We start from the raw sequence: 23,145 nt of genomic DNA, 5'->3' as shown, positions 1-23,145 counted from the left end.
GGATGCAGGGTACTGGGAGGGAGGACGGAGCGGGAGTGGGAGGGGGATGGAGGCAGGTGGGGAAGGGAGGGCGAGGGGAGAACAGGAGGAGGAGGGCGGGAAGAGGAGGGAGGAGGGGGTGGGGGCAAGCACCACGCTGGGCGGCCCCAACCCTAGGCTGCTCTGCTCCCACCTGGCCCCGCCTCCAGGCGCACCCCTCCCCATGGCCTGCTGGGAGACGTGGTCTAGAGGAGCTCAGGAAGCCCGACTCCGAGTCCCAGAGAGCCCCGCGACACCGCCCTGCCCCGAGGTTTGGCGGGAGTTGTAGTCCAGCGCCGGCAGACACCCGAGTCCGGAGCGAGCGGTGGGACTCGGTGTCCCAGAGAACCCCGCACCAAGTCACGTCATTGCGCACCGCTCTTGCCGTGACGCCGCTGGGCTTTCTCCGGCCGTCGCCGCTACTGCCGCTTCTTCGCGGGCTAGAGGGCCCGGGTGTCCCCGGGCGAGAGGAGGCTGCGGGTGGGAGCCTTCGCGGGCACTGAGGAGCGGGCCGGGGGAGGCCGGGATGGAGCCCCCCGGAGGTGGGCGCGCTGCCGGGTGGGCCCGCGCCTGGGGCGGTTGAGGAGGGGGCCGGGCGGTGGGAGATGGTCAGGCAGTAGGGACCGTGGGGCGGGTGGACGGAGCTGAGGGACCCTGGGCGGGGCTGGGGTGGGGGCCGGGCGCGGGGAGGGGCGGGGTTCAGGTGGGGCAGTGCGCTGGGGGCGGGGCTCAGCGGTAGCGGGCGTCAGGGGGCCCGGGCACGCGGCCCTGGGTGGGGCGCAGAGGGCCGGGTGGGTGAGGCCCTCAAGGGGCGACATGGGTTGGGGGCGCCTGGCCCGGGGAAGCCCCATGCGTCCCAGTGGAACGTGGAGCGGGCCTGCTCTCCTTCCAGTTGACTGAAGCGAGGAAGCCGGGTTCCAGAGTCTCCAGGCGGGACCTCGGGGCGTCCTGGGGCCGCCACGGATGGTCTGAGGGCATCGCAAACATGGCTCACCTCAGGGGATTTGCCAACCAGGTAAGAATTGGGTTTCTGGGGAGCAAGGGTCCCGCCTGAACTCCCAGAGACCGGAGCACTGGCCAGCATTTGTGACACTAAGGGGTGTCTCTCCTGAAACTCGTCCTGGGGTTTCCAAAGCGCGGGGCCTACAAAGGAGCGGGGCCAAAGGGCAGACGTTGATCGGGACCCGGGTGATGCACATCCCCGGGCCGGGGAGCCGTCCGGGGGGCACAGACTTGTGGAAGCAGCTCCCGTGGAGGACCGTGGAGTGCCTACAGAGCCTTATCCCAGGCGCAGGTCTGGGCCGCTGGGGCGGGACTCGTTGGGAACCTGGATCTTCCCATTGGGAGGGTCTTGGAAGGTCGGGGTCCACACTAGACCATGTGACTGGACCAAGGTGGCCACATTTGGCTGGGGCAAAGGCTGGGGGGACTCCTGGTGAACAGGCAGGCAGGAGGAGCTGGGATGGCTGAGAGTCTCCCTTGAGGGAGATGAGAGTGCTGCTGGGAAGAACCTCTGTCACCTGGGGTGGAAGTCTTGCAGGGGAAGGTGCCTGCTGTGTTCCTGATTGATCATTCCTGCCCTTCCCCACCCCGAGCCTCCTGGAGGTGTCTGGCCTTACATGTTAACCTGCTGACCCCGGGGGCCTTCCTTGGTATGTCCTGAGTGTGCCTGGAGCGAGCACCCGCTGCTGGTGCTGGGAGGGCAGGGTTGGGGCAGCCAGCATGGCGGCTGGTCGTCTGTGCCCCCTCCTGTTACTTCAAAACAAGCGTAAGTTGAGGCTGACGTGAAGTCGAGGAAAACACTCCGGCAGCCGGATTTTCTTCCGTGCTTGGCTCTGTTCTCCTTGAAGAGTTTAGGCAGACTGCTGGGGTTGGGATGGTCAGCACCCTTCGCTTCCCTCTGAGTGCTGAATGCGGGGGTGGGGGTGGGGGGGACTGGGATGAGGGAGGAGCAGGAGGCCTATGGACCAGACTTGGGGGGAAGAAGAGGCAGAGAGGGGCTCAGCTCCAGACCCAAGGTTGAGCAGGGCATCCTGGACCAGCACATGGGGACCGGGCCTTGCTGACCCATGCTCAGCAAAGCTAGCAGGTTCTTCGTTCGTTTTGACACTGGTGTCTGGTAAACCACATGCCTGTGACACTGGAGGAAAGTTGGCCTCCAGCTTGTTTTTGAGAGCATAGGACAGTTGGTGCCCGGGACTCAGCCTACTCCTGGTTCTGGTGAGTGACAGGAGCTGTGGGGAAGGCACCTGGGGAGGAAGTGGGGCATGTGCTGAGTTGACTTTGTCAAGCCCCACCTTGTAACTCCCACCACTATTGTTCCCACCTCCACATGATGCCACGCTACCACGTGTCATGGGCTCCGGGATTTATTTCCATACTTCAGATGCAAAGGTGCTGACTAGAAAAAAGAATTGAGTTGGGGGAAAAAAAAAAAACACCTCACTTATGAGACACTTAAGTATCCAGGACACATTAATAGGGCGTTAGAGCGCATCACTCCTTGTGCTAAGCCTTTTACGTGTTTTATCTTCTGTAATTCCTCCAGCACACTTATCACACAGGGGCTCTTGTTACCCTAGATTTAAAAACTTGATGCTTAGAGATGTTCGTTGGCTAAAAAGTGATAGATTGAGGCTTCAAATCCAAGTCTGTGTGGGGCTGAAGCTCTCAGTTGTCCCGTAATCGAATGGCAGGATCTGTCTTCAAGGCTTCATTTCTTCTGGAAGTGGAACAGAAATATCCTTTGCCATTCTTATTTTCCTCCTTGGAATACAGGAAGAAAAAAAATGCTGTGGGAGTAGTTCCTGTGGGTCCCAGGATGAGAAATCGGAGCTGTGAGCCACATCTGTCCCTGTGGGCCAATGGTGCTTGGTGTCAGGGCTGGGCAGCCAGGTCACACCTGCTGCGGGAGTGCAGGCAGGAGGAGCTGGGGAAGGGACCCCAGGGGAAGGAAGCCTTCTGTCATTTCAGAGGGCAGTAGGCTTGGCCTCTGTCAGTGACGGGAAGCCTGGTTTTCTCTGGAGGCAGTGGTCATTGTGGCTGTGTTGGTCCTGCTTCCCCATAGGCTGTGCTCCTGCCCCAGTCGTCTCCCCTCCGCCTCACTAGTTCCTGCCCTGCCCTGCCCGCGGGGCCAGAATGGCTGCAGGTGTCCCTGCACCATGGCTGCCCTACCTGTCAGGTGCTTTCTGGGAATGGCTTTGCTCCCTTCATTTTGTGGGGTGACATGAACAGCCGACTTGCTGCCAGGTGGTGGCCCCAGACCTAGAAAAAGGCCTAGAAAAGCAGCCCAGATCCAGGAGCTGCCTGCCTTTCCTTCCTGCTGGAGCTGCAAACACAGGAACCCTGTGGTATGCTTGTTGTGTGAGGGTCCTAGGCAGGGGCATTCCTGTCATGCCGTCTGCTGAGCTGACTGGCCTACAGTGGTGGGGACTCCAGGGGGGTGAGAATTGGGGGTCGGGGCCTGGACCTCTGACTGCAGGTTTCCCGTGTTCTCCCAGGCGAGTGGAGGTATGAGTGCCTCATCGGGGGGTTTCCCTGGTTGGGTTGCTGTGGTGGGTAAGACAGACTCATCTTCAGACCTGCGTGGGGACTGATGTGGTGTTCTCAGCAGGGGTGTGGGGAGCAGGGGACTCTGAGGAGCTGGGGGTGCTCTGGGGCTTGTCAGTGCTGCTGGGTGTCAGCCCTGCCTCCCCCAGCTCTACTCTGAGGCCGCCTTAAGGAGAGGCACTTTCTCTCCAGCAAGAGGACACTGTCACGGACGGCATCAGGTGGACTGGAGTTATTGGGCATTGCTCTTGGGGTGTCCCGTAGGGCTGTGGCAGCCTGTCTGGCTCCGGCGTGGTGGACTGCACTCCGGGGGCGGGGGTGGGGCACTGAATAGGCACCAATGGCTGAACAAACTGAAGGAGCCTTGGGAAGGTGGGAAGGGGCCGTGTGGGCCTCAGGGACTATGTCCTGGACCACACTTCCCTGAGAAGCCTGGGACTGAGCATGGGATGGTGAGCTCCTCCCACCGGAGGCAGAGATGGCTCTGCCTTGGCAGGAAGGTGTGTTCGTGCTGACTGCCAGCTGGAGGCCCATGGTCCTGGAGCTGATGGCTCCCCCCTGCTAGGCCTCTCTCTTGAGTTGGGTGAGTTCTGATCTTGTGATCTCACCCCATGCACACCAAGAAGACCACTGAGCAGCTGTGACTCGCAGCCGCAGGCCTGGTGTGTTCCGGTTTCCTTCAGAGCATGTGCAGCAGGAGCGGAGCTGCCCCACAGCTGGGCACGAGGGACCTGAGTGGTGCTCCGCTCTCTGTGTCCCTCTGAAGCCTGCAGCTGTGGCTCTCAGGACTGGCCAGAGCTTGGTTACATACATCCGCTGTGCCTTGTCTGCCGTGTGCACGGACTTGGGACTGGGCTGCCAGTCCCGGTGAGGACCTGATGACAGCCATGTCCGTAACTGGTTGGGCCTGGCTGAGCCTGGCTGAGCCCTCAGTGCTGATGAGGCACGCTGAGCTGGGATTTGTTTTCCTTTTATGCCTCAGCTTTCTAGATTGGCACCAAGACACCCCCGTGTTGATAGGTGCTTGGGGATGTGGGGTCAGAGGCGACTCTCTGTAAGTCTGAGTCCCTGGGCCTGGGAAAGCCCTTTCTGCTCCTGTCTGGACAAGACACTAGGCCCTACCCTCACCTCTGCCCCAGGCCCCAAACCCCTGCTTGGGTCCCAGGGCTCCCAGCCCCATCTCGTCTCTCTGGTACTATGCCTACTGACTCTGACTCTGACTCTGAAAACATAGTGGCTTGGTGTTCTCGGGAGCCTAGGGAGCCATGTGGGCAGGGGCTGGGGCCCCCCCTGGGGTGTTGCCGTCCTGCATGGAGCCCCCACGTTGAGCTGTCTCAGCCCACGGATGGGCGCCCCTCTGTTGGCTGTGTCCTGTTGCTCAGACAGGCTGGGCGCCCTCGGTCCCAGCCACTTAGCACACCTCAGGTCTTGTTGGAATTTCAGCCCTGGGACTGTGCAGTCTCCTGGGATGCTTGTACATCTGGGATTCAGCATCCAGGAGAGTACTGGTCTTTAGCTCTGTGCTGGTGTCAGCATGTAGCTGTCCTGAGGACTGATCGGGGGCGAGAAAGGGAGCCCTTCCTGGGGGTGTGGCTTGCAGGTGTGCAGGGAAAACCCGGATAATGTGTGCTGGGTTTTCTGTTTTAATTCATAGACTTTGTTGTTTGAGTCTTCTGGGCTCACAGAAGAGTGAGTGAGCGCCACCCATTCCTCCCCCTTCCCCTGAGGACCTCCGCCTGCTACTAACATCTCAAGGCTTGCTTTATTTTATGTTATTTTTTTAAAAGGTTGTATTTATTTATTTGACAGAGAGCACAAGTAAGGGGAGTGTGAGAGGGAGAAGCAGGCTCCCTGCTGAGCAGGGAGCCTGACTCGGGGCTCCATCCCAGGACCCTGGGATCACGACCTGAGCCGAAGGCAGACCAACTGAACCACCCAGGCACCCCTCGAGGCTTGCTTTAGTGTGGCATGTTTGTTATAAGGGAAGATGCTGCACGGGTCTGTTCTTACTAACTAGGCTTGTGGTTCATGAGAGACTCTCTTGCTGTTGTCCCCACTGTTGCCTGCTGTTGCATGGGATGGCCTCGCTGTCCCTGCAGTTGCACGGGACAGCCTTATTGTCCCCGCTGTCATAGGGGATGGCCTTGCTGCTGTCCCCACTGTCGCACGGGATGGCCTCACTGTCCCCACTGTCATACGGGATGGCCTCGCTGTCCCCATGTCCCTTTACATGTGTTGTGTTTCACTTGGTCCTCCCCATGTGTGGGCCCTTTACGGTCCTCCTACCTCTCCACGCCCTGAGCCCTTGCCCAGGCCTGAGCTGCTCTGCTTTCAGAGGATCTTGTCCTTTGTGTGAAGGGTACATTTAGTTTTTCTGAACAAAAAGAGATAAAAGAAGAAAGGAGAAGAGAATGTGGGTGATTTCCTTGGCTCCTTGTTTTGGGGATGGTCACCTCGGCCCGTCCTGCCACCCCCTTGACCGGCTGCCTGCCACGTGTCCCTGCAGCACTCGCGCGTGGACCCCGAGGAGCTCTTCACCAAGCTGGACCGTATTGGCAAGGGCTCCTTTGGGGAGGTGTACAAGGGCATTGACAACCGCACCAAGGAGGTGGTGGCCATCAAAATCATCGACCTGGAGGAGGCCGAGGATGAGATCGAGGACATTCAGCAGGAGATCACCGTGCTCAGCCAGTGTGACAGCCCGTACATCACCCGCTACTTCGGCTCCTACCTGAAGGTGCCTGGTGGGCGGGCTTGCTCTGTGCCGGGCCTGCTTAGGTGGAGGCCAGGGACAGCCAACCCTGGCCCAGCCTGCGTCTGGAGGGCTGGAGTGATAATGCCCAGTGTTCCGTGTGGTTGGAGCTGGGGGGCCCCTGGAAGCCCCTATACCTGCTCAGAAGGCCTTGGTTGGGTCTGCCCCTGCCGCTGGGGGACAGTGGGGTGGAGAGGCCTGGTCTGAAAGGTAAGGGACTACAGCAATTGAACATAGACCCAACTTCACAGTGGAGTGGGTCACCCAAAAAGCTGCCCCAAGGGCCAGGTGGGCATGTGGGATGTGAGTGGGGTCTGGTTAGCTGTGAAAGGGGCCATGGTGACCCACCCCCTGGCTGGGCATCTCCAGGGCTTGGGGTAGCCCCATGGGACAGTGTCTGGAAAGCCCTGCCAGGGGCATTCTAGGCCCCCTGCAGCCAGATCCCAGGGGAGTGCCAATTTCTGGAGGTCCTGCCCAGGGGGAAGGGGGATGCTTGGGGTGCAGGTACGGGAGGGCTGAGTGCTAACTGGGACCTGCCATCTTCCCGGTCTGGTTTTTGATGGGGTGTCGGCATAGTGGACTTGGCCACTGGTCCATCTGCAAAGTGGTTGCATTGGGGGTTTGATGGGAGGGGAGCTGAATGGGGCTGGTGGGGCCCTTTTGTGGTGGGTCCCTGAGGGGCTAGAGGCCCAAGTCACTGCTGCTGGGGAGTGTGTGTCCTGGGGGCCTGGCCCCGCTGTCCCGCTTTGTTCTCTGCCCCGTGCTGACAGGTGTTTCTCTGATCCCAGAGCACGAAGCTGTGGATCATCATGGAGTATCTGGGCGGCGGTTCTGCGTTGGACCTGGTGAGGTGTAGGCCACAACGGTGGGCAGCAGCGGGCAGCTTGCCGTGGGCAGGAGCAGACAGAAGAAGGTTGCTGTGGGGCTGCCCTGGCAGCACTGCCAGACCACTGGGGACCCCCGGCCGCCTCTCCCTTGCTGTCCTGGTGTATTACGTGTTGGTTAGGAGCCATTTAAGGCCAAACACAGACTGCTATTGGCGGTCCCTTTCTGCTGATGGGGTCCTGCGCCTGTTGGGCGCAGGCGAGTGGGGGACCCCACGCAGACAGGCCCAGCAGTGTGGCCGGGACCACCTTTGCAAGAAAGAAGAAAGCAGAGTACGCGCTCTCAAGAGTCTCCCCTGCTCCCACCTGGCTTAGTGCGTGGGGCTTCTTCTCATCCAGGAGTTGTTCAGGGAACAGGAGGTCCCTGTTATCCGCAGGGTAGCCCCTCCCGGGGTAGAGAGGGGGTCGAGTTAGGGCCCTGGCAGTGGGTCTGGAGGGGCATGGAAGGAAGGGCTGGTCTGTGTTTGGGGGTGCCTGAGGCCCTGCCACACCTTCTCTGCAGCTCAAACCTGGCCCCCTGGAGGAGACCTACATCGCCACCATCCTGCGGGAGATCCTAAAGGGCCTGGACTACTTGCACTCGGAGCGCAAGATCCACCGAGACATCAAAGGTCCCTGTGCCCCCCGTCCCCCGACCCTCGAAGTGCCAGGGTGGGAGGTGGCAGGTCGCTGTGAGGGGGTGCATCTGGGGCTGCTGGGGGCCTGGGACCCTGCAGCTCGATGCTTCTGGCGTTGGAAACTGAGCGGTTCTGTCGAATAGACAGTAGTCGCCTGTCCCTGTACAGGGCCAACGCTAACTTTGCAACCTTGTGAGGAAGGACAGTCCTTGCCCGTGGTCCCGCATCGAGTGTCTGCCCCACCCTGGGAGCCAGTCCTGCTAAGCCAGGGAGTCTATGGGGAGCGTGAGGCCAAGGGTCAGAGTTCCCTCTGCCTGTCGTGCCGTGGCTCTGCTCCTGGGGTTTGTCATGAGACACTGGGGCCCCCTGTGCCTGCAGCTGCCCACCTGGGTCTCTGGCCTGCTGGCTGGAGAGGAAAGCTCAGGTCCCTGAAATGGATGAGCTGGTGTCCCCAGGTGGCGGTGTGCTTCCTCGGGCAGCGGTGTGCTTCCTCGGGCAGCTGTGTGCAGGGTGGGGCCCGGCACGGGGCCGAGGGTGATGCCCGCTGTCCTGTGTTGAGCAGCTGCCAACGTGCTGCTCTCAGAGCAGGGTGACGTGAAGCTGGCAGACTTTGGGGTGGCAGGGCAGCTCACGGATACGCAGATCAAGAGGAACACATTTGTGGGCACCCCTTTCTGGATGGCACCCGAGGTCATCAAGCAGTCGGCCTACGACTTCAAGGTGGGCGTGGTGGCAGGGAGGAGGGTGGCTGTGGCACAGCCTGGGGAACCTCCAGCAGCCATGGTCCTGTGTGGGTCTCTGCCCAGGCTGACATCTGGTCGCTGGGGATCACAGCCATTGAGCTGGCCAAGGGCGAGCCTCCGAACTCCGACCTCCACCCCATGCGTGTCCTGTTCCTGATCCCCAAGAACAGCCCGCCCACCCTGGAGGGCCACCATAGCAAGCCCTTCAAGGAGTTTGTGGAGGCCTGCCTCAACAAAGACCCCCGATTCGTAAGCCCTGGCTCTTGGGGTGGGCTGGGAGGGGCTTGAGCTGCTCTGAAACCCAGCCCCTTCCCTGGGCCGGGTCCCCCCCACCAAGCCCTTCCTGATCCGGGTGGGACCTGCCGGGAGCTAGCTCTAGAGAAGCTTGTGGAGTGGGTACACCAGGGGGTGGAAGGCGTGTCCCCTCCCCTCCCCCGCCAGTTGTCTCTTCCCATCCGGTGCCCTGAGGAGCAGGGAACCCTGGGGCCCGAAGGCAGAGCTCCAATGTCCCTGACACCCGGTGACCTGCGTCCTTCTGCCCTGCAGCGGCCCACTGCCAAGGAGCTCCTGAAGCACAAGTTCCTCGCGCGCTACACCAAGAAGACCTCCTTCCTCACCGAGCTCATCGACCGCTACAAGCGCTGGAAGTCAGAGGGGCACGGCGAGGAGTCCAGCTCCGAGGACTCGGACATGTAGGGGCCCTTGTGGACGGGGCACAGTCTCATGGTCACGGGCCCCTGAAGCCCAGGCGGGCCTACGTAGCATTTAGGGCCATGAGGTTGCCTCCAAAATAAATGGGAGGCTTGAGAAGGTGTGGGACTTGGGACTCTCAGCCCCGAGGACCCTCACAGCCCTTCGTCTTCTGCTCCAGTGATGCAGATGCTGAGGACGGAGAGCAGGGTCCCATCTGGACGTTCCCCCCCACCATCCGGCCAAGCCCGCACAGCAAACTGCACAAGGGGACTGCCCTGCATGGCCCCCAAAAGGTCTGACCTCGCCAGCGTGGGTGGGGGAGCTGCTTCGGGGGTGGCAGATACCCTGGGGTGGGTGCTTCCCCAGGCTTTGCCTTGTAAGGAGCACGGAAATGTGGGGGAGGGAGCACACCTGTCCCCTGGGAGCGAGCACTCTTCTCTGCCCTGCTCACCCTGCCCTGGCCTTGACCTTGCAGTCATCGGAGCCTGTCAAGAGGCAGCCAAGGTCCCAGTGCCTATCCACGCTGGTCCGGCCTGTCTTTGGAGAGGTGAGGGCCAGACACTTTCTGCACGGTGTTAACATGAGGTGTATGATGAGGGGTGCTGACCAGCTGCCACTGTTGGGGGTGGTTTCCAGGCCCCTCAGAGCCCACTGGGGTTGGACCAGGATCTGGGGGCCAGGCTTTCTAAGCAAAGGAGAAGTGGCTGGGACAAAGGACCTTTATATGATCTTTCTGCGTGTTCAGCCTGCTGGGGTCCTTGAACAAAATTAGTGTTCTGTAACCTTTTATTCTGAATTGTAAACAGAGGGACTGGTCACCTGTTTAGAGAGCCTGGGAGGCTTAGTTCTCGGTGATGGGTGTCCAGCCCAGGTCAGGGAGGCCTCAAGGGTGACTCCCCAGTGGTCCTGTCACTCTACATGTCACCTGCTGATGGGTGGTAATACCCCAGTAATACGATGGAGCCAGGTACCCCCACACCCTGGTCGTGGGCCTGGTTCCCACCCTAGGTGACAGCAGCACTCGGAGCCCAGGGAGAGAGGACCTGATGCTGAGAGGTTTTCTGAGGAAAGTGGCAGAGTGGGAGGTATAGGCAGGAGAGTACCCACCCAGGGAGGAGGTTGGAGAGGAGCTGGCGGCAAGAAGGGCCTGTCACAGGGCCTAGGCACCAGGAGCTTGTGGAGCTCAGCTAGACCATGTCCCCACAGGGGCAGCGAGCCAGAGGTGGCGATTGTCACAGGGGCCACAAGCACCCTGGGTCAGATAGGAGCTCAGTAGACCATGTCCCCACGGGGCAGCGAGGCCAGAGGTGGCGATTGTCACAGGGGCCACAAGCACCCTGGGCTGCTCTAAATGGATGGAGTGGGCCTTGAGGGACTTGGGGGTGGGGTGGGGTGTGGGCTGCGGGAGCTCCTGCCCAGTGTGTGCTGGCGTGTCCTTGGGGAAGATGGGGGGACAGCGTGGCTGCATCTGGCTCGCCAAGTGCACCCCCTGTGGCTCCTGATTCTGTGGACTGGGACTACGGTCGAAGCTGGCAGAGGGGTTTTCTGGGAGAAACACAGGCCTTTCCCCTTTTGTTTCTGTGAGGGGTGTGGCAGGAGGATGGGGCTGGCCCGTTGCTGCCTGCTACCTGCCAGGTCTGAAGGAGGGCAGGCATCCTCCATCTGAGGGTTGGGATGTCGTGGTCTGGCCATGTGGGGCACTTGGGGTTTCTGGGCCGTTTTTTCAAGTCCGCTGGACTTGAGCCATGGGCTTCTGTGACCCTCGGTTGGGAGGAAGCCATGTGATTCACTAGGCCCACAGCTGCCTAAGAGGCTGCTGGAGACCCTTCTTGACAACCAAGACCTGATATTGCCTGGGGTGTGGGGGCAGGGCAGCATCTGCCTTTCCTGAATGCCCCAGGCCCTGGCTACAGGCTCAGGGCTGCTGGGACCCAGCCCATCCTAGCTTTGTGGGGAAGGACCACTCTGGTCTCTGGTGCAGGTGCCAGGCTGCAGGGAGGGGCCGGGAAGCCTCTGGCGTAGGCCTTCTGGGAGCGCCTCCCCACTGAGGGCCCTGTGCTCCCGCGGGAGCTCATAGTGAGGCGCCTGGGGGTCTGTCTGCAGCTCAAGGAGAAGCACAAGCAGAGCGGCGGGGGCGTGGGGGCGCTGGAGGAGCTGGAGAACGCCTTCAGTCTGGCTGAGGAGTCCTGCCCCGGTATCTCGGACAAGCTGATGGCTCACCTGGTGGAGCGGGTGCAGAGGTGAGGCCCAGAGCGCTTGCTGTGGCTGTCACACCAGAGACCAGGCTGTATGCATCTCTCCCCCTAGGCCCGCCCATGCAGCCGCCCCACTGCCCTGCTGGCCGTGCATCCGGCCTGCGCTCCAGGCCAGGATTCTTCTCCGCAGGTTTTCGCACAACAGAAACCATCTGACGTCCACCCGCTGAAGGCACTGCTGCTTGAGGAGCATGGGGAGGAAGGTCTGACTTGGAACCCCTGTGCTGCTGTGACCACCATCATCCCTCCCCCCACCCTGGACTGAGGAGTGGGGACTGTTGGCCCATCTGCCTCCTCCCCTGCCCGGAGGCCCCAGTGGCCAAGGTGGTTGGTCATAGATGGGCCTTGTGGTGTTGATCAGGTACCGTGTCTCCAAAGTACTCAAGTCAGCCAGAACTGGGGTGTTGGTATTTTTTTTTTTTTTTTTTTTTCTCTAAAAGAAAATGAAATTCCTTGCTTCCCTAAATGTTCTGAGGTTAAGGTGTTAGTTTTCATAGAACATTGAGAGGCTCCTGCCACTTTCAATAAAGACCCGGATTGGAGAGATGCTGGCCATCGTTGGGGCCTGTTCCTGGCTTCTGTGTCCTAGTCCTAGTACACGGTGACCGCGGGGACAGGCCCTTTATCCAGCAGCGCATGCACGTTACACGACGACGAACAGCGCATCCGTGTACTTGAGTTTGTTAGGAAACACTGGGAACTGATGAACTGGAGGCCCGTCGGGGACTTGTCTTCCACTTCCCCAGAGGTCTGTGGGGCAGGCGCCAGAGTGGCTTCTACCGGGCACGTATGCAGCACGAGTCACAGGGTACTGCTCTGGGCCAGTCCTCAATAGGCGCTGCCCAGCGAGGGGGAAGGGTGGGGTAGTGCTGGGCTCGGTCTCCACCTTGAGCTGGGCCTGCGGTTTCACATGTATGTGTGATCCTCTGGGTGTCCTTCCCCGCCCCTCCCAGAGGTCACTGTGAGGCTTCCTACCCCATCCTACACTGGGGATGCTGTGACATGGGGTATGTGCTGAACCAGCTCTGCTTCCTCAGCTCTGTCCTTGTTGGGCAGGATGGCCTTCATGCCTCTTCCTCAGGTCGCCTGGCCCTCCCAGGTGAGCTGCCGGCTCTCTCGATCACCTCCATCCACCTGGAGATGAGGTCGGACCAGAAGCTCCCAAGATGTTCACTTGGGAGTCAAGGGATGCTCTGGTCATACCCATGGTCTTGAGCTCAAGATTCCTCCCAAGGATAGCCCCAAACATGGAGTGAAGGGGACAAAGCCAGGACTAGCGAAAATGCTAGAAGCCATGCTCAGCAGCCGCCTCAGGGAACCCTGGGGGATGCCCACAGACCCCAGAATTACCTCCCAACGTGTTACTTGCTCTCTGCTCGGAAGAAGTAGACATGGGATTTGAACTGGAGCTTGAAGACGTGCTCCTTATGGACACCATCAGCCTCCTTGGGGACGCTCACACTGTAGCCCAGCAGCGGGAGGCTGGCCAGGGGGTAGTCGTCCTGCAAGGGGGCGTGTGGCTCTGCAGCAGCTGACCCCACCCCCTGCCCTGTCCTGATGGCTCACTACCTCTATACAGGGGGCCTGGGGATCCCTGAGGGACAAGGAACAGAGAGAATGTGCGGCAAGCGGGAGTCACTGTCCACCGGGGGCACGAGCACAGTCCTGTTGAACACCCTTACCTGATGAGTTTTGTAGAAGAACAAACAGAAATTGGTAAAGACCACCCAGAGCTTCTGCCAGCCATTACTGTTCTTGAATTTTCTTAGCAGATACCCCGAAAGCTGATTCTGCAGGAAAATAAAAAGCTGCTGGCCTCCGGTCCGTGTCCTAGGACTCTGCCCCGAGTTAGCACCTGCTCCCCAGAAGGCACGTCCACCCTCTAGCCTTTCTCACTGAAGGCCCAGACTTTGCTTCTCTGGGTGCGGTCGCACCCTCCACACCCTCCTCTGGGTCTGTTGGCGCTGTTAACCCTCTGACGGCAGGAGGTTTACAAATCTGGAGAATGAATTCCAGGCACTAAGTAGAAGGTCACTACATTTTTCTTCCCTATTTACAGTAACTCTGGCCACGACCATCACAGACCATTACACACATGGAGCTAAGGAGACGCGGCTCTGAGGAGGCACCCCAGCTCCTGGCCCTGAGTGTGGCGTCCATGTGGGCAGGGCAGGAGTGCACTGCCTCTCCGCCCAGTGTTGTGAGGAGGCTGGAATCCTGAGCCAGGGATAGTCACCCTTTGGCCAGTGACCTCTCTCCTTAGAGCCCTCCCTGTGGGGCAAGACACAGGGCCTGTGTCAGAGCTGATGCTGGGAATGGTGGAAGGGGTGGTGGGGGTGAGTCCCTGGGGACTTTGGCACCTGGTGCTGCTGCTCCTGACCCAGGTGTGAAGGGAATTCAGAAACCACTCTGAGTAGGAGGCAGCCTGAGAGCTGAAGGGCTGAAGTCCAGAGCAGCCACTCAGAGGCAATGGAGGAGAGGCAGCAGCCCTGATGGGATGGTCAGCTCGCAGCCCCGTGGCCTCCCAGGCTGCTCTGCTGGAGGGGACTTGCTAACTGGCTTCTGGACCAAGGGGACAGAGCAGGAGACCGTGCCAGCATGGGAGTCCCCCCCCCCACAAGCCCTCCCCATCGGCTGGCATGAGCAGGGGGAGCCCAGAGCAGCCGCACCTCGACCGCCGCGCTGTGGTCGGCTCTGGACACGCTGGTGTTTCGGTACCAGCACACGCGCACCGTGGTGTTGGCCCGGGGCTGCCCCTGGCCTTCCAGGGAGCCGCGGGAGCTGCGTGCATCCTCGGACTCCTGCTCTGGAGAGACCTCCTCCATGCATCCTGGGGGAGGAGGCCGCTGTCAGAGGAGATAGGAGCAGGGGGCGAGTAGGGCCAGGGGTGCCCTTGGACAGGGGTTCTGCAGGGGGGCTGGGGCCTTGGGAACCGGGGAGCCCTAGGGCCCAGGTCAGCAGCAGGCAGCAAGACCATACGATGCTTCTGCTAGAAGGGCTCACGGTCCTTCCCCACCCCAGGAGGACCCAGAACCTTACTTGTGGAGAGAGCATGTGGGCTAGCAGGAGGCCTGTGACCAAGAAAACAGGGCACCTGGGTGGCTCAGTCAGAGAGTCCGACTCTGGCTCAGGTCACGATCTCAGGGTCCTGAGATTGAGCCCCATGTTCAGCTCTGCTCAGCAGGGAGTCTGCTGCTCCCTATACCCTTCCCCTCCTCCCCATTCGTGTGCTCCAAAAAAAATTTTTTTTTGTCGAGAAGCTTAAATGCAAAAGGGGGTTCTTCCGATGATTTGGCCAGAACTCACTGGAGGGAGGCATGCACACCACGCTGCCCGGCAGCACTAGGGACTGACCACTCCTGCTCTTGGCTGCATCGATGGCAGTGTTCAGGTCACATATCCACTTGTCCTTTTCCAGGCGAGTGCTGGGGAAAGGGGTGAGGCTCAGAGCTGGCTCATCAGGGCCACCAGGGACTCCTAGCTGTGTCCCATTCTCAGCAAGACATAAGGTTGGACTGCGCGTTCGTGTGAGCCTCGGGGGTTGTTGGGAGTGCCGCTAGGGGCCAACCCTGCATCCCCTTGGGAGCTGTTGGGGGCCGAAGAGGAGGGAAGGCAACCACTTGGCACCAGGACAGGGGCTTCTGTAAGGAGGGTGGATTCCCGAAACGACTTTCGAGTCTGGTGCTGAGATCCAGGGTTGGTTGCTGGTTCCTGTCTAGCTGCGCGGGCTGCTGTGGGTGCGAGTGTCCTGTGCCCACTGCTGTCAGCGTGGACATCAGTCAGGACACTGCAGGGTGGGAGCTGAGAGCCAGCTGCCCACCCAGGAGGAAAGCCTCTGCTCAGGGAGTTGCTGGGGACCCTGTCTCCCACAGGGGAAATACTGAGCCACTTGCTCACTGTTGGGCTCAGGCTTCCTCCCCACCTGAGAGGAGATTTTGGGAAAAGCAGCTGCTACTGCTGACAGCCCTGCTCTCGGGATGCAGATGAGATGGGCCTGGTCTTGAGGGAGCCTCCGTGCACATGCTTAGAGGAGGCAGCCCATCCGTGTGGGCTGCCATGGGTGGGGGGCCATGCACGGAGGCTTGGTGGGGGGCAGCTCAACAGCACCGTGGCCACTCTCTGTGGACATTTTCAGTGGTCATAAACTCCCCACCCAAGGAGAAGCTGCTCCCCTGGTCCCAAAACAAGTGGGGCTCGAGGGGGCACACACCCTATGACTGACACTCTCAACTCTGGGAGAACCCCAGATCATGACTGGGAAGCCCTGGGGCCCAGCGGAGGCAGACGAGGAAAGCTCATACCTGGCTGCCACCACGACTGTTTTCTGAGCTGCACAAATGGTGAAGCAGTGGGGAACAGACCGTTCGTGCTCCCCTTCCTCTACCTGTGGTAGAAGAGGCAAAGTTCTGGAGCGTGCGCAGGGCGGGTGGGACCCCTACTTGCAGCCCGGTGCGGGCGCGTGGAAGCCCTGTGCCAGTCTACGTTGACTACGAGGGGCTACAGGAGCACGGGGGGCCCCGAGCCATGGCACCTGCCCCCCAGGTGGGTGAGCTGTGGGCCATAGGGCACCCAACTACTCACCGGTGGGTCCAGCACTATTAGCTGAAAGTCAAGCACAGGAAAAAATATTGAGCATTTTCATTATTAAAAGGGGAGTTGGACAATTCACTTTATAAACCTGGTACCCAAACCTAAGTTTCAAAGAGAAACTTCCACGATCGATCTCAGTTGTAAGTGACTGAAATAACTCCCTAATAAAATAACCCCCTGACCCAGCCCAAAGCACAGACAGGAAGTTGTCCTGGAACTGAGTAAGGTTCTCCAAAAGCAAGGCTGTTTCAGCCCTGTCCTTGGGTCCACGGGCAAGGGGTGGACATCTTGACATGCTGCACACGCCTTTGCTAAGATCCTACATGTGATTTCTGGTAATAGCTCTTCGATAGAAACAGGAAGAAGCTGTAAAGCAACAGATGTCCTCTCTCCAAAGCCAAGAGCTATCACCCTTACGTCTGCATTCAGGTTGAGGGCTGGCTGTCTGGGCCCCAGGACTGGCCAGTCACAGACAGCCCCAGGATGGACAGTGAGCCTGTGCGGGGCCCAGGAAATGCCCATCGCTAGGCCTCACGGAACACAAGGTCTGAAAAGGGCAGGGGCGGTGGCCAGTAGAAAAGGTTGACGTTCGTCCTCCCTAACCCTAGTTAGCATGTCGATTCAATGCAAATATGTGCTGGTTTTTGAAGGAATTTGTCCAAATGATTCCTAAGTTTATTTTGAAGAATTAAATACTTGAGAGCAACAAAGCACTTTTTAAAAAGGAGGATAAATAAGGGACACACTTATTCACCTACATAGCAACTATTCCCCAGAACACTTGGATTGGAAGAATGTGCTGATGCTGGCACAGAGAGACGGAACAGAAGGCCCAGGAGGAACCCCAGGTGAGAAGGAGGCAATTGTCTCCATGAGGACAGCAGCTGCACCAATGGGAAGAAAGCCATGTGGCCCAGTCCAGCCTCACCCAAGGGGACATGCAGAGACCATTTATGCAGTGAGAACAATGAAACTAAATGTGTCAGAAAAAAAAAAGTGCCAGTGTGATCTTGGTGTGGGGAAGGACTTTGCAGTCTGCACCCCAAACAGAAACCCTGAAGGAGCAGATGGACAGACAGGATGACAGAGATGCCCGACTTCTCTTCGTCAACAGGTATTGTTGGGGCCTCTATGCCAGATGCCGTCCCAGGAGTAAGACAAACAGTGTCTGTCCAGTGGAGTTTCAATTCTACAAGAGAAAACCAAACTGCAGGAAAAATAAAAGGGAATTACAAATTGGAGGAAGGATCTGGGACTCCTGAGAGCAGGCCAGTGTCTAAAAACATGCTACAAAAAGAGACCAGAGTGACAGACACACCTGGGTGCCACACCCCAGGGGGTGGCCCCAGACTCCAGGGGATACATAGGGACTCCGTCAGCCTCACTGACCGTCCAAGGATCAGTGGCACCCCCCGAGTGGCCCAGGTGAGGGGTGAGCACCCCATTGTCCCCCACAGGCTGTGGGAAGAGAGGTTTAGATGCACTGAAGGCTGGAAGGCTGGGTGGTACAGTTGCCTAAGTGATGTACGGTCCGATTCAGGGCCTCAAAAGCCAGTGCATCCACTGCTCAAAAAGCACATTGTAGGCACAGATACGGAGGTGTCAAAAGATAGCCAGTGGTGCTCTTTCTAATTCTGAAAATGAAATGGAGGCAAAATGTCCAGTGCAGGGTGACAGGAAAGCTGGCCTCCCGCTTGCCTGTCTACCATTCTTCTCTGTGAACTCAGTCCTGAGCTTTGGTTACAAGCTCAGGAGACCCCAGGGATGAACCACTACAGCTGCCAGGAAGGTCGCGCTCCCTCCAAAGACTGGAGGGTGTGTTGCAAGCTGCCCACAGTGTGGATTACTGGGTGGCCTGGTCAAGAGTGATTCTTACTGTGTACTGTCCGTTCTCTCCTATGATGAGAGTCCATTTTTAAAAGTAAACTTTAGAACTGATGGGAAGTGCTTCCGGTGATTGCAAATGTCATTCAAACAGGCCCTTTCTTGCTGAGGGCCAAGAGAGCTGAACCAAACGTTACAGACATCTGACTCAGGTGCCCAGTGGAAAGAGGGACAGTGCCAAGGACCATGGAGGGCCGAGAACGGAAGGCACCCTTGAAGAAGTGGGTGGAAACTGAGATAGACTGGCCAAGTGTAACAGAGCAGAGTGGGGTCCTGGCCCTCACCTGTGGACATGTGGGCCAGGGGTTCCCTGTCGTGACATGGTCTGCACCAACAGTACATCTCTATGGCAAAAACCTGAACTTGGCCTCCTGTCTTTACTATTCCCAAGGATGGGTTCCAGGCTGAGTGCAGGTCTACACTCAAGGGCAAGTGGGGAGTGTCTATGTGTATGTAGGGGTCTCTTTGGGACCGTCAAGCAGGGTCTTCGTTAGGCACTGAGCACAAAGGGCAAGGCTGAGGAACAGCATCACATTAAAATGAAGGGCCTGTCAGCGACACATGGTGTCTTGCTATGTCGAAACTGTGATGGGGAGGCGGACATGTGACAGGCATGTGGTGTGGATAGAGGGCTTGCTGTGCAGCAGGATCACCCAGGCCTGCTACGGCGGTGCACAGGTGACCGTGACCTTTCCCCGGGGCTGGCTCCCACCTTGTGGAGGGAAGACACGAGCCCAGCCCCGAAATGCAGCCAGGAGCTTGTCCATGGCGTGCTGTCCTCCGGTTCTGAAGGTGTGCTTGTGCACATGCATGTGCGTGAAACAAGGTAGGATGATGGGAAGGGAACACAGATACCAGCAGGAGAAGAGCTACAAGCACGAGAAGAAAGGCTCTGCAGTCTTTAGAACAAGTGGGTCAGGTCTCTCTCTCAGAAGCTGTGTCAGCTCCATCCCATGAGTACCAAACTCGGGTCTTTTTCTGTGCGTCCTACTGAAGGACAGGCTCCCTGGGGTGGGAGTGGGGTTGGGGGTGGCAGGTGGGTCTGGGCAGGAGGCGGACACGGGACTGAAGCCCATCCTCAGGGGCTTAGGCTGCAGGCAGAGCCCGTGGCCCACCAAGGACGCAGCCATGATGGCCTGAGAGCACGGTGTGCGAGCACTCACCAGCATGCCACAGAGGGGAAGGCGGCCCCGGATCCGGAAGTGGCTGCTGCCTGTGACCCCTTTGCTTGTGTACAACAGCATATCTGAGAACTGAGATGGGTGGCTTTATTACACAGAAGTTTAAAAATAAGGGACAAGTTTCAATGTCTAGTAGTCACTGGTTTCAGCTTAGGTTTGTGATCTCAGGGTCAGGAGGTGGAGCCCCATGCTGGCTTCTGCGCTCAGGCTGGTGTCTGCTCAAGTTTCTCTCTCCCTTTCCCTCTGCCCCTCCCCTCTGTGTTTCTTCTTTCAATGATTTTGGCAGGTGGTACCTAGTAACCACGTGAGTCAGCAGGTCTCTCGGGCCAGCGCCCAGTGCCCACCAGCTGGAGGCAGTGGGGAGTCCTGGCTGGTCTTCCGGTCACCCCTCGGCCAGGATGGCTCAGGCTGGAGCTGACTAAGTGGCACGAGGCAGGAAGCTGATCGAGGAAACTCACTGGGAGGGCCCCGGTTCTCTGAGGCAAAGCCAGCGCTCGTTGTGGCATCCCTGCAGCAACGGGGACTTGGGCTTTGCTATCTTCTGGCTTTCTGAGGGTCCTGGCACCCAGAAGACCCAGTGGGAAGGCCCCTCACTGGGAGTGTTGGCTGCCGGCCCTGCTCCTGTCTGACTTGGGACGGCTTGCCTGGGCCACAGCACCGGCCGCCCTAACAGAACAACACGCTTTCCACCTACCAGGAAAAACATCCTCTGCTGGAGGCCCTTCTTGGTGAGCTTGTGAAGGCAGCCCTCGCGGATGAACTCCTGTGAGAGAGAGATGAGGTCCTCTGGTGCCAGTCCCCAGCCACCTCCATGGGTGTGGTGCTGGCGGGCTGCGGGCCAGGCTGATGTCACCCTTTATGCTTTCTTGAGTGCCTCTCCGGCCCTTCGACAGCACCCTCCTGCCCAGGACCCTCCATGTGTTTCCAGCCTCTGCCCTCCCACCTGTTTCCTTTGGTCACCCGGGCCAGTCCCCAGACCGTCTGCTGAGGACCAGTGGCCCCATCTCGCCACAGGCTGGCAATGCTGAAGGCCCTCACAGAAAGGTTGCTGGCTCCTGGAAGGCTCAGGCACAGAGATATTTGAGTTCAGCTTTGAGAAAAACTGGGCCGGAGCAGCTGGAGAACAGCAGGGAGGAGGATGGAACACCTGGTTCTCAGCAAACATTGGCCGGCGGTTAGCATCCACTGCCCCCCAGCACTGGCACAGGCAGAGAGGGTTCCCAATACCACAAGGGCTTTCCCACCTAAGGTGATGGGACACTGGTGGGGCTGAAGCTCCAGGAGGAGCTGGAAGTGCTATGTGTCCCGGGTGGTCCTTCCACAGATGGACAGGGGAGGGTTCTGCCTCTCCCCCCAGGGCCTGATCGTACCCCCAGGACTTGGGGACACACCTCACACTTCACCATCCGTGCTGGAGGGCCACCGCCCAGGCCCGCACATATATCTCTCAGGCCCCTAACTGCCCTTGCCAATGGCGGGAAGCGTCAGTCCTGGTGATTCTGAAGAATTCCGGCTTGAACAATTTCCGGATACTCTGCCCATCTGTTGGTCCTTGCAGATAACTAGGAGCCTGAGCTTCACACCCTGAGAACTTGCCAGAAGACCCCAGCCCTCAAATGGACTGAGAACTTCACAAAAGCCTCATGGACGAAACGGAGATGAGGAGGGCGGGCCTGGCAGGGTGTCAGCACTGAATAGCCGGCTGGGTCTGACTCTGAGCTCGAGGCTTCTGTGGCTTCAACATCAGAGCCACCTTCCCCACCCTCTTTGGCCAAAGGGAAGACCGTAGCCCCTGGCTCTTCCTGCAGCCCGCAAACCCTATTTGCGTGGGTTCCTGCCCTCACAAAGCCAGCTGACACCCCACCGAGACTCAAGCACCAGTGTGTCCCAGGCCTGTGGGTGCTCTTCCCTTGAACATCGCCCCCACCAGGCTGTGGGCCCGCCCTTGGCGGCATCTGCATTCTGCCTCATCTAGACATTTCCCAGTTCTTACCCTTTGATGCCTCATTATCAACTTTCTTCCTAGTTAACAATCCTTGTTCTCAAATTCCTCTGTTCACATAACTAGTGTGGTTTCTGTCTCTGACTGACACACATATTTAACAAGAAGACCGGGAGCCCTGGTCATGCAGCTCAGACCTTGGAGAGAGTTCAGCTAAAAACAACTGTGGCAGTGAGAGTTTGCCTCCCAACTACTTCATGCAAGGCTCTGGGCCAAGCAGCAGACATCAGTCCCCTTGTTGCCCCAAGACCCTGTGTGTCACAGAGGTGGAGCAACCTGCCCAGGCCACACAGTCCACCCCGACCCCTGCTCTATGGCTACTCTCCTTACCCCTCAGTGACAATTCCCAGGGGCCACTGTCTCTAATGCACTGGGAGGAGCCCTGGGAGAAACCACCTGCACCGACTGCCCTGTCAACCCCCAGGGATTCCAGCCAGCAGCTCCACGCAGAGCCCCATGGTCAAGGAGGGAAAGGAACCGGAGCTGTCCTGGCCCCCAACCAAAGCCCCAACTCCAGGAGGTCAGGACCTTCCAGTACATTGTACTATAGATCATTTCTTTGAGCTTGTGACCCCATGTTCTCTGTACCTTCTACCAAGGCTAACACAGAAACATGACTTACACAGCCACATTCTAATACATGTACGTTTGTGCTGACACAGGAAACCTTATGCAGCCCTTAAACAGGGTGTCTTCTGTTGACAGTAGTAAGTTCAAAAAGGCATCAGTGACAAAGTAAGCAGTGTAGATGTAGAGCCACAGAGTAGGATTGAGAGTTCAAAAATTAAACCGGCACATCTGTGTCTATGGACAGTCCAACAAATAGCCACATGGGGGAAAAACGAGGTTGGACCCCCACACATAAATGAACTACAAAGGGATCAAATCTAAACGTAAGAGCTGAAACACAGGACGTTTCTAGAAGAGAACACAGAGGTAAACTGTCATACTGTGGACTGGGGAGTGGTGTCTCATCTGTGACATCCAAAGCACAAGCAACCCAAGAGGTATATTTGACTTCATAAAAATAATTTTAAAAACCCAACCCTTGAGTGCTATAAATGATACCACAGAAAAAGTGAAACACCCCACAAAATGAGAGGACATATCTGCAAATCCTATTCTGCTAAACATCTGGGGTCCAGAATAGATAAAGACTCTTACACCTCAACAGCAAAAAGACAATCCAGTGAAAAGGTGGGCAAAGGGTCTGAATAGGCATTTCTCCAAAGAAGGCACATAAGTGGCCAGTGAACACATGACAAGAAACTTGACATTAGCCATGTGAGAAATGGAAATCACAACCACAATGAGATCCCATTACGTACCACCGTGATGGCTAGAAGCACAAAGATAAGATATGGAGAAACCAGAACCCTCACGCGTTCCTGGGCGGAATGTGAAATTGCCTGGTGACTTTGGAAAACCAGCAGTTTCTCAAAATGTGAAACACAGTTACCATGTGACCCAGCAGTTCCACTGGTAGGTATCCACCCAGGAGAACTGCAAGCACATATTCACCCAACAACACAAACGTGCACAAATGTTCCCAGCAGCATTATTCACAATCAGCACAAAAGGGAAGCAGCCCCAGTGTGCCGCAGCAGATGGACGGAGACACAGGCTATGGTGTGTGCAAAGAATAGAGCTGATGTGGTCATTGAAAGAAGGTGCACTGACTCGAACCCAGCAAATATGGTGCTCAGAGAAAGCAGCCAGACACAAAAGGCCACACACTGATTCCCTTCATAGAAAATGTCCAGGAGTGGCAAAGCCACTGGATGTGGATTAGCAGTTGGCATAGAGTGGGGAGGGGGTAGGGAGTGGCTTAACAGGTACAGCTTTTCTTTTTGGGGGGATGAAAATGTCCTGGAATTACTAGTGATGATGGCCCAACCTTGTGGATACACTAGAGATCGCTGGACTGAGCCGTGACTTCTGCGGTCTGTGACTTGGGTCTCAATTACATGCAATGAA

At 58.2% G+C, this 23,145-nt stretch overlaps 2 protein-coding genes across 3 annotated transcripts in view; one reads left to right on the top strand and one right to left on the bottom strand.

Annotated features, from left to right (window-relative positions):
• The first annotated feature begins 384 nt into the window (after nucleotides 1-384).
• On the top strand, nucleotides 385-11,940 carry STK25 (serine/threonine kinase 25). Of its 2 annotated transcripts, none has more exons than XM_032355475.1 (12): nucleotides 385-498; nucleotides 911-1,033; nucleotides 6,074-6,304; nucleotides 7,108-7,164; nucleotides 7,706-7,814; nucleotides 8,383-8,540; nucleotides 8,627-8,812; nucleotides 9,110-9,255; nucleotides 9,435-9,549; nucleotides 9,732-9,803; nucleotides 11,360-11,496; nucleotides 11,642-11,940. In XM_032355475.1, exons 2-12 carry the CDS (start codon nucleotides 1,004-1,006, stop codon nucleotides 11,679-11,681), a joined length of 1,281 nt encoding a protein of 426 aa, XP_032211366.1. In that variant the 5' UTR covers nucleotides 385-498; nucleotides 911-1,003; the 3' UTR covers nucleotides 11,682-11,940. The 2 variants fall into 2 exon arrangements, with proteins under 2 accessions (XP_032211366.1, XP_032211365.1); XM_032355474.1 differs by having other exon boundaries at nucleotides 385-560.
• Nucleotides 11,941-11,943: 3 nt separating this feature from the next.
• FARP2 (FERM, ARH/RhoGEF and pleckstrin domain protein 2) overlaps nucleotides 11,944-23,145 on the bottom strand; it is a 113,558-nt gene continuing 102,356 nt past the window's right edge. Inside the window, exons 20-27 of the mRNA XM_032355477.1 lie at nucleotides 19,861-19,929; nucleotides 19,149-19,238; nucleotides 15,813-15,895; nucleotides 14,818-14,936; nucleotides 14,181-14,341; nucleotides 13,194-13,301; nucleotides 12,863-13,013; nucleotides 11,944-12,647 (exon numbers count right to left, since the gene is read on the bottom strand). Coding sequence (XP_032211368.1) covers nucleotides 12,873-13,013; nucleotides 13,194-13,301; nucleotides 14,181-14,341; nucleotides 14,818-14,936; nucleotides 15,813-15,895; nucleotides 19,149-19,238; nucleotides 19,861-19,929 — 771 coding nt within the window. The 3' untranslated portion in view covers nucleotides 11,944-12,647; nucleotides 12,863-12,872. The remainder of the gene's footprint in view (nucleotides 12,648-12,862; nucleotides 13,014-13,193; nucleotides 13,302-14,180; nucleotides 14,342-14,817; nucleotides 14,937-15,812; nucleotides 15,896-19,148; nucleotides 19,239-19,860; nucleotides 19,930-23,145) is intronic.

The sequence above is a fragment of the Mustela erminea genome, chromosome 8 (genome assembly GCF_009829155.1).
Source record: "Mustela erminea isolate mMusErm1 chromosome 8, mMusErm1.Pri, whole genome shotgun sequence".
NCBI lineage: Eukaryota > Metazoa > Chordata > Mammalia > Carnivora > Mustelidae > Mustela > Mustela erminea.
The sequence above is the reverse complement of the archived record's forward strand: the minus strand, read 5'-3'. Positions and strand labels throughout refer to the sequence as shown.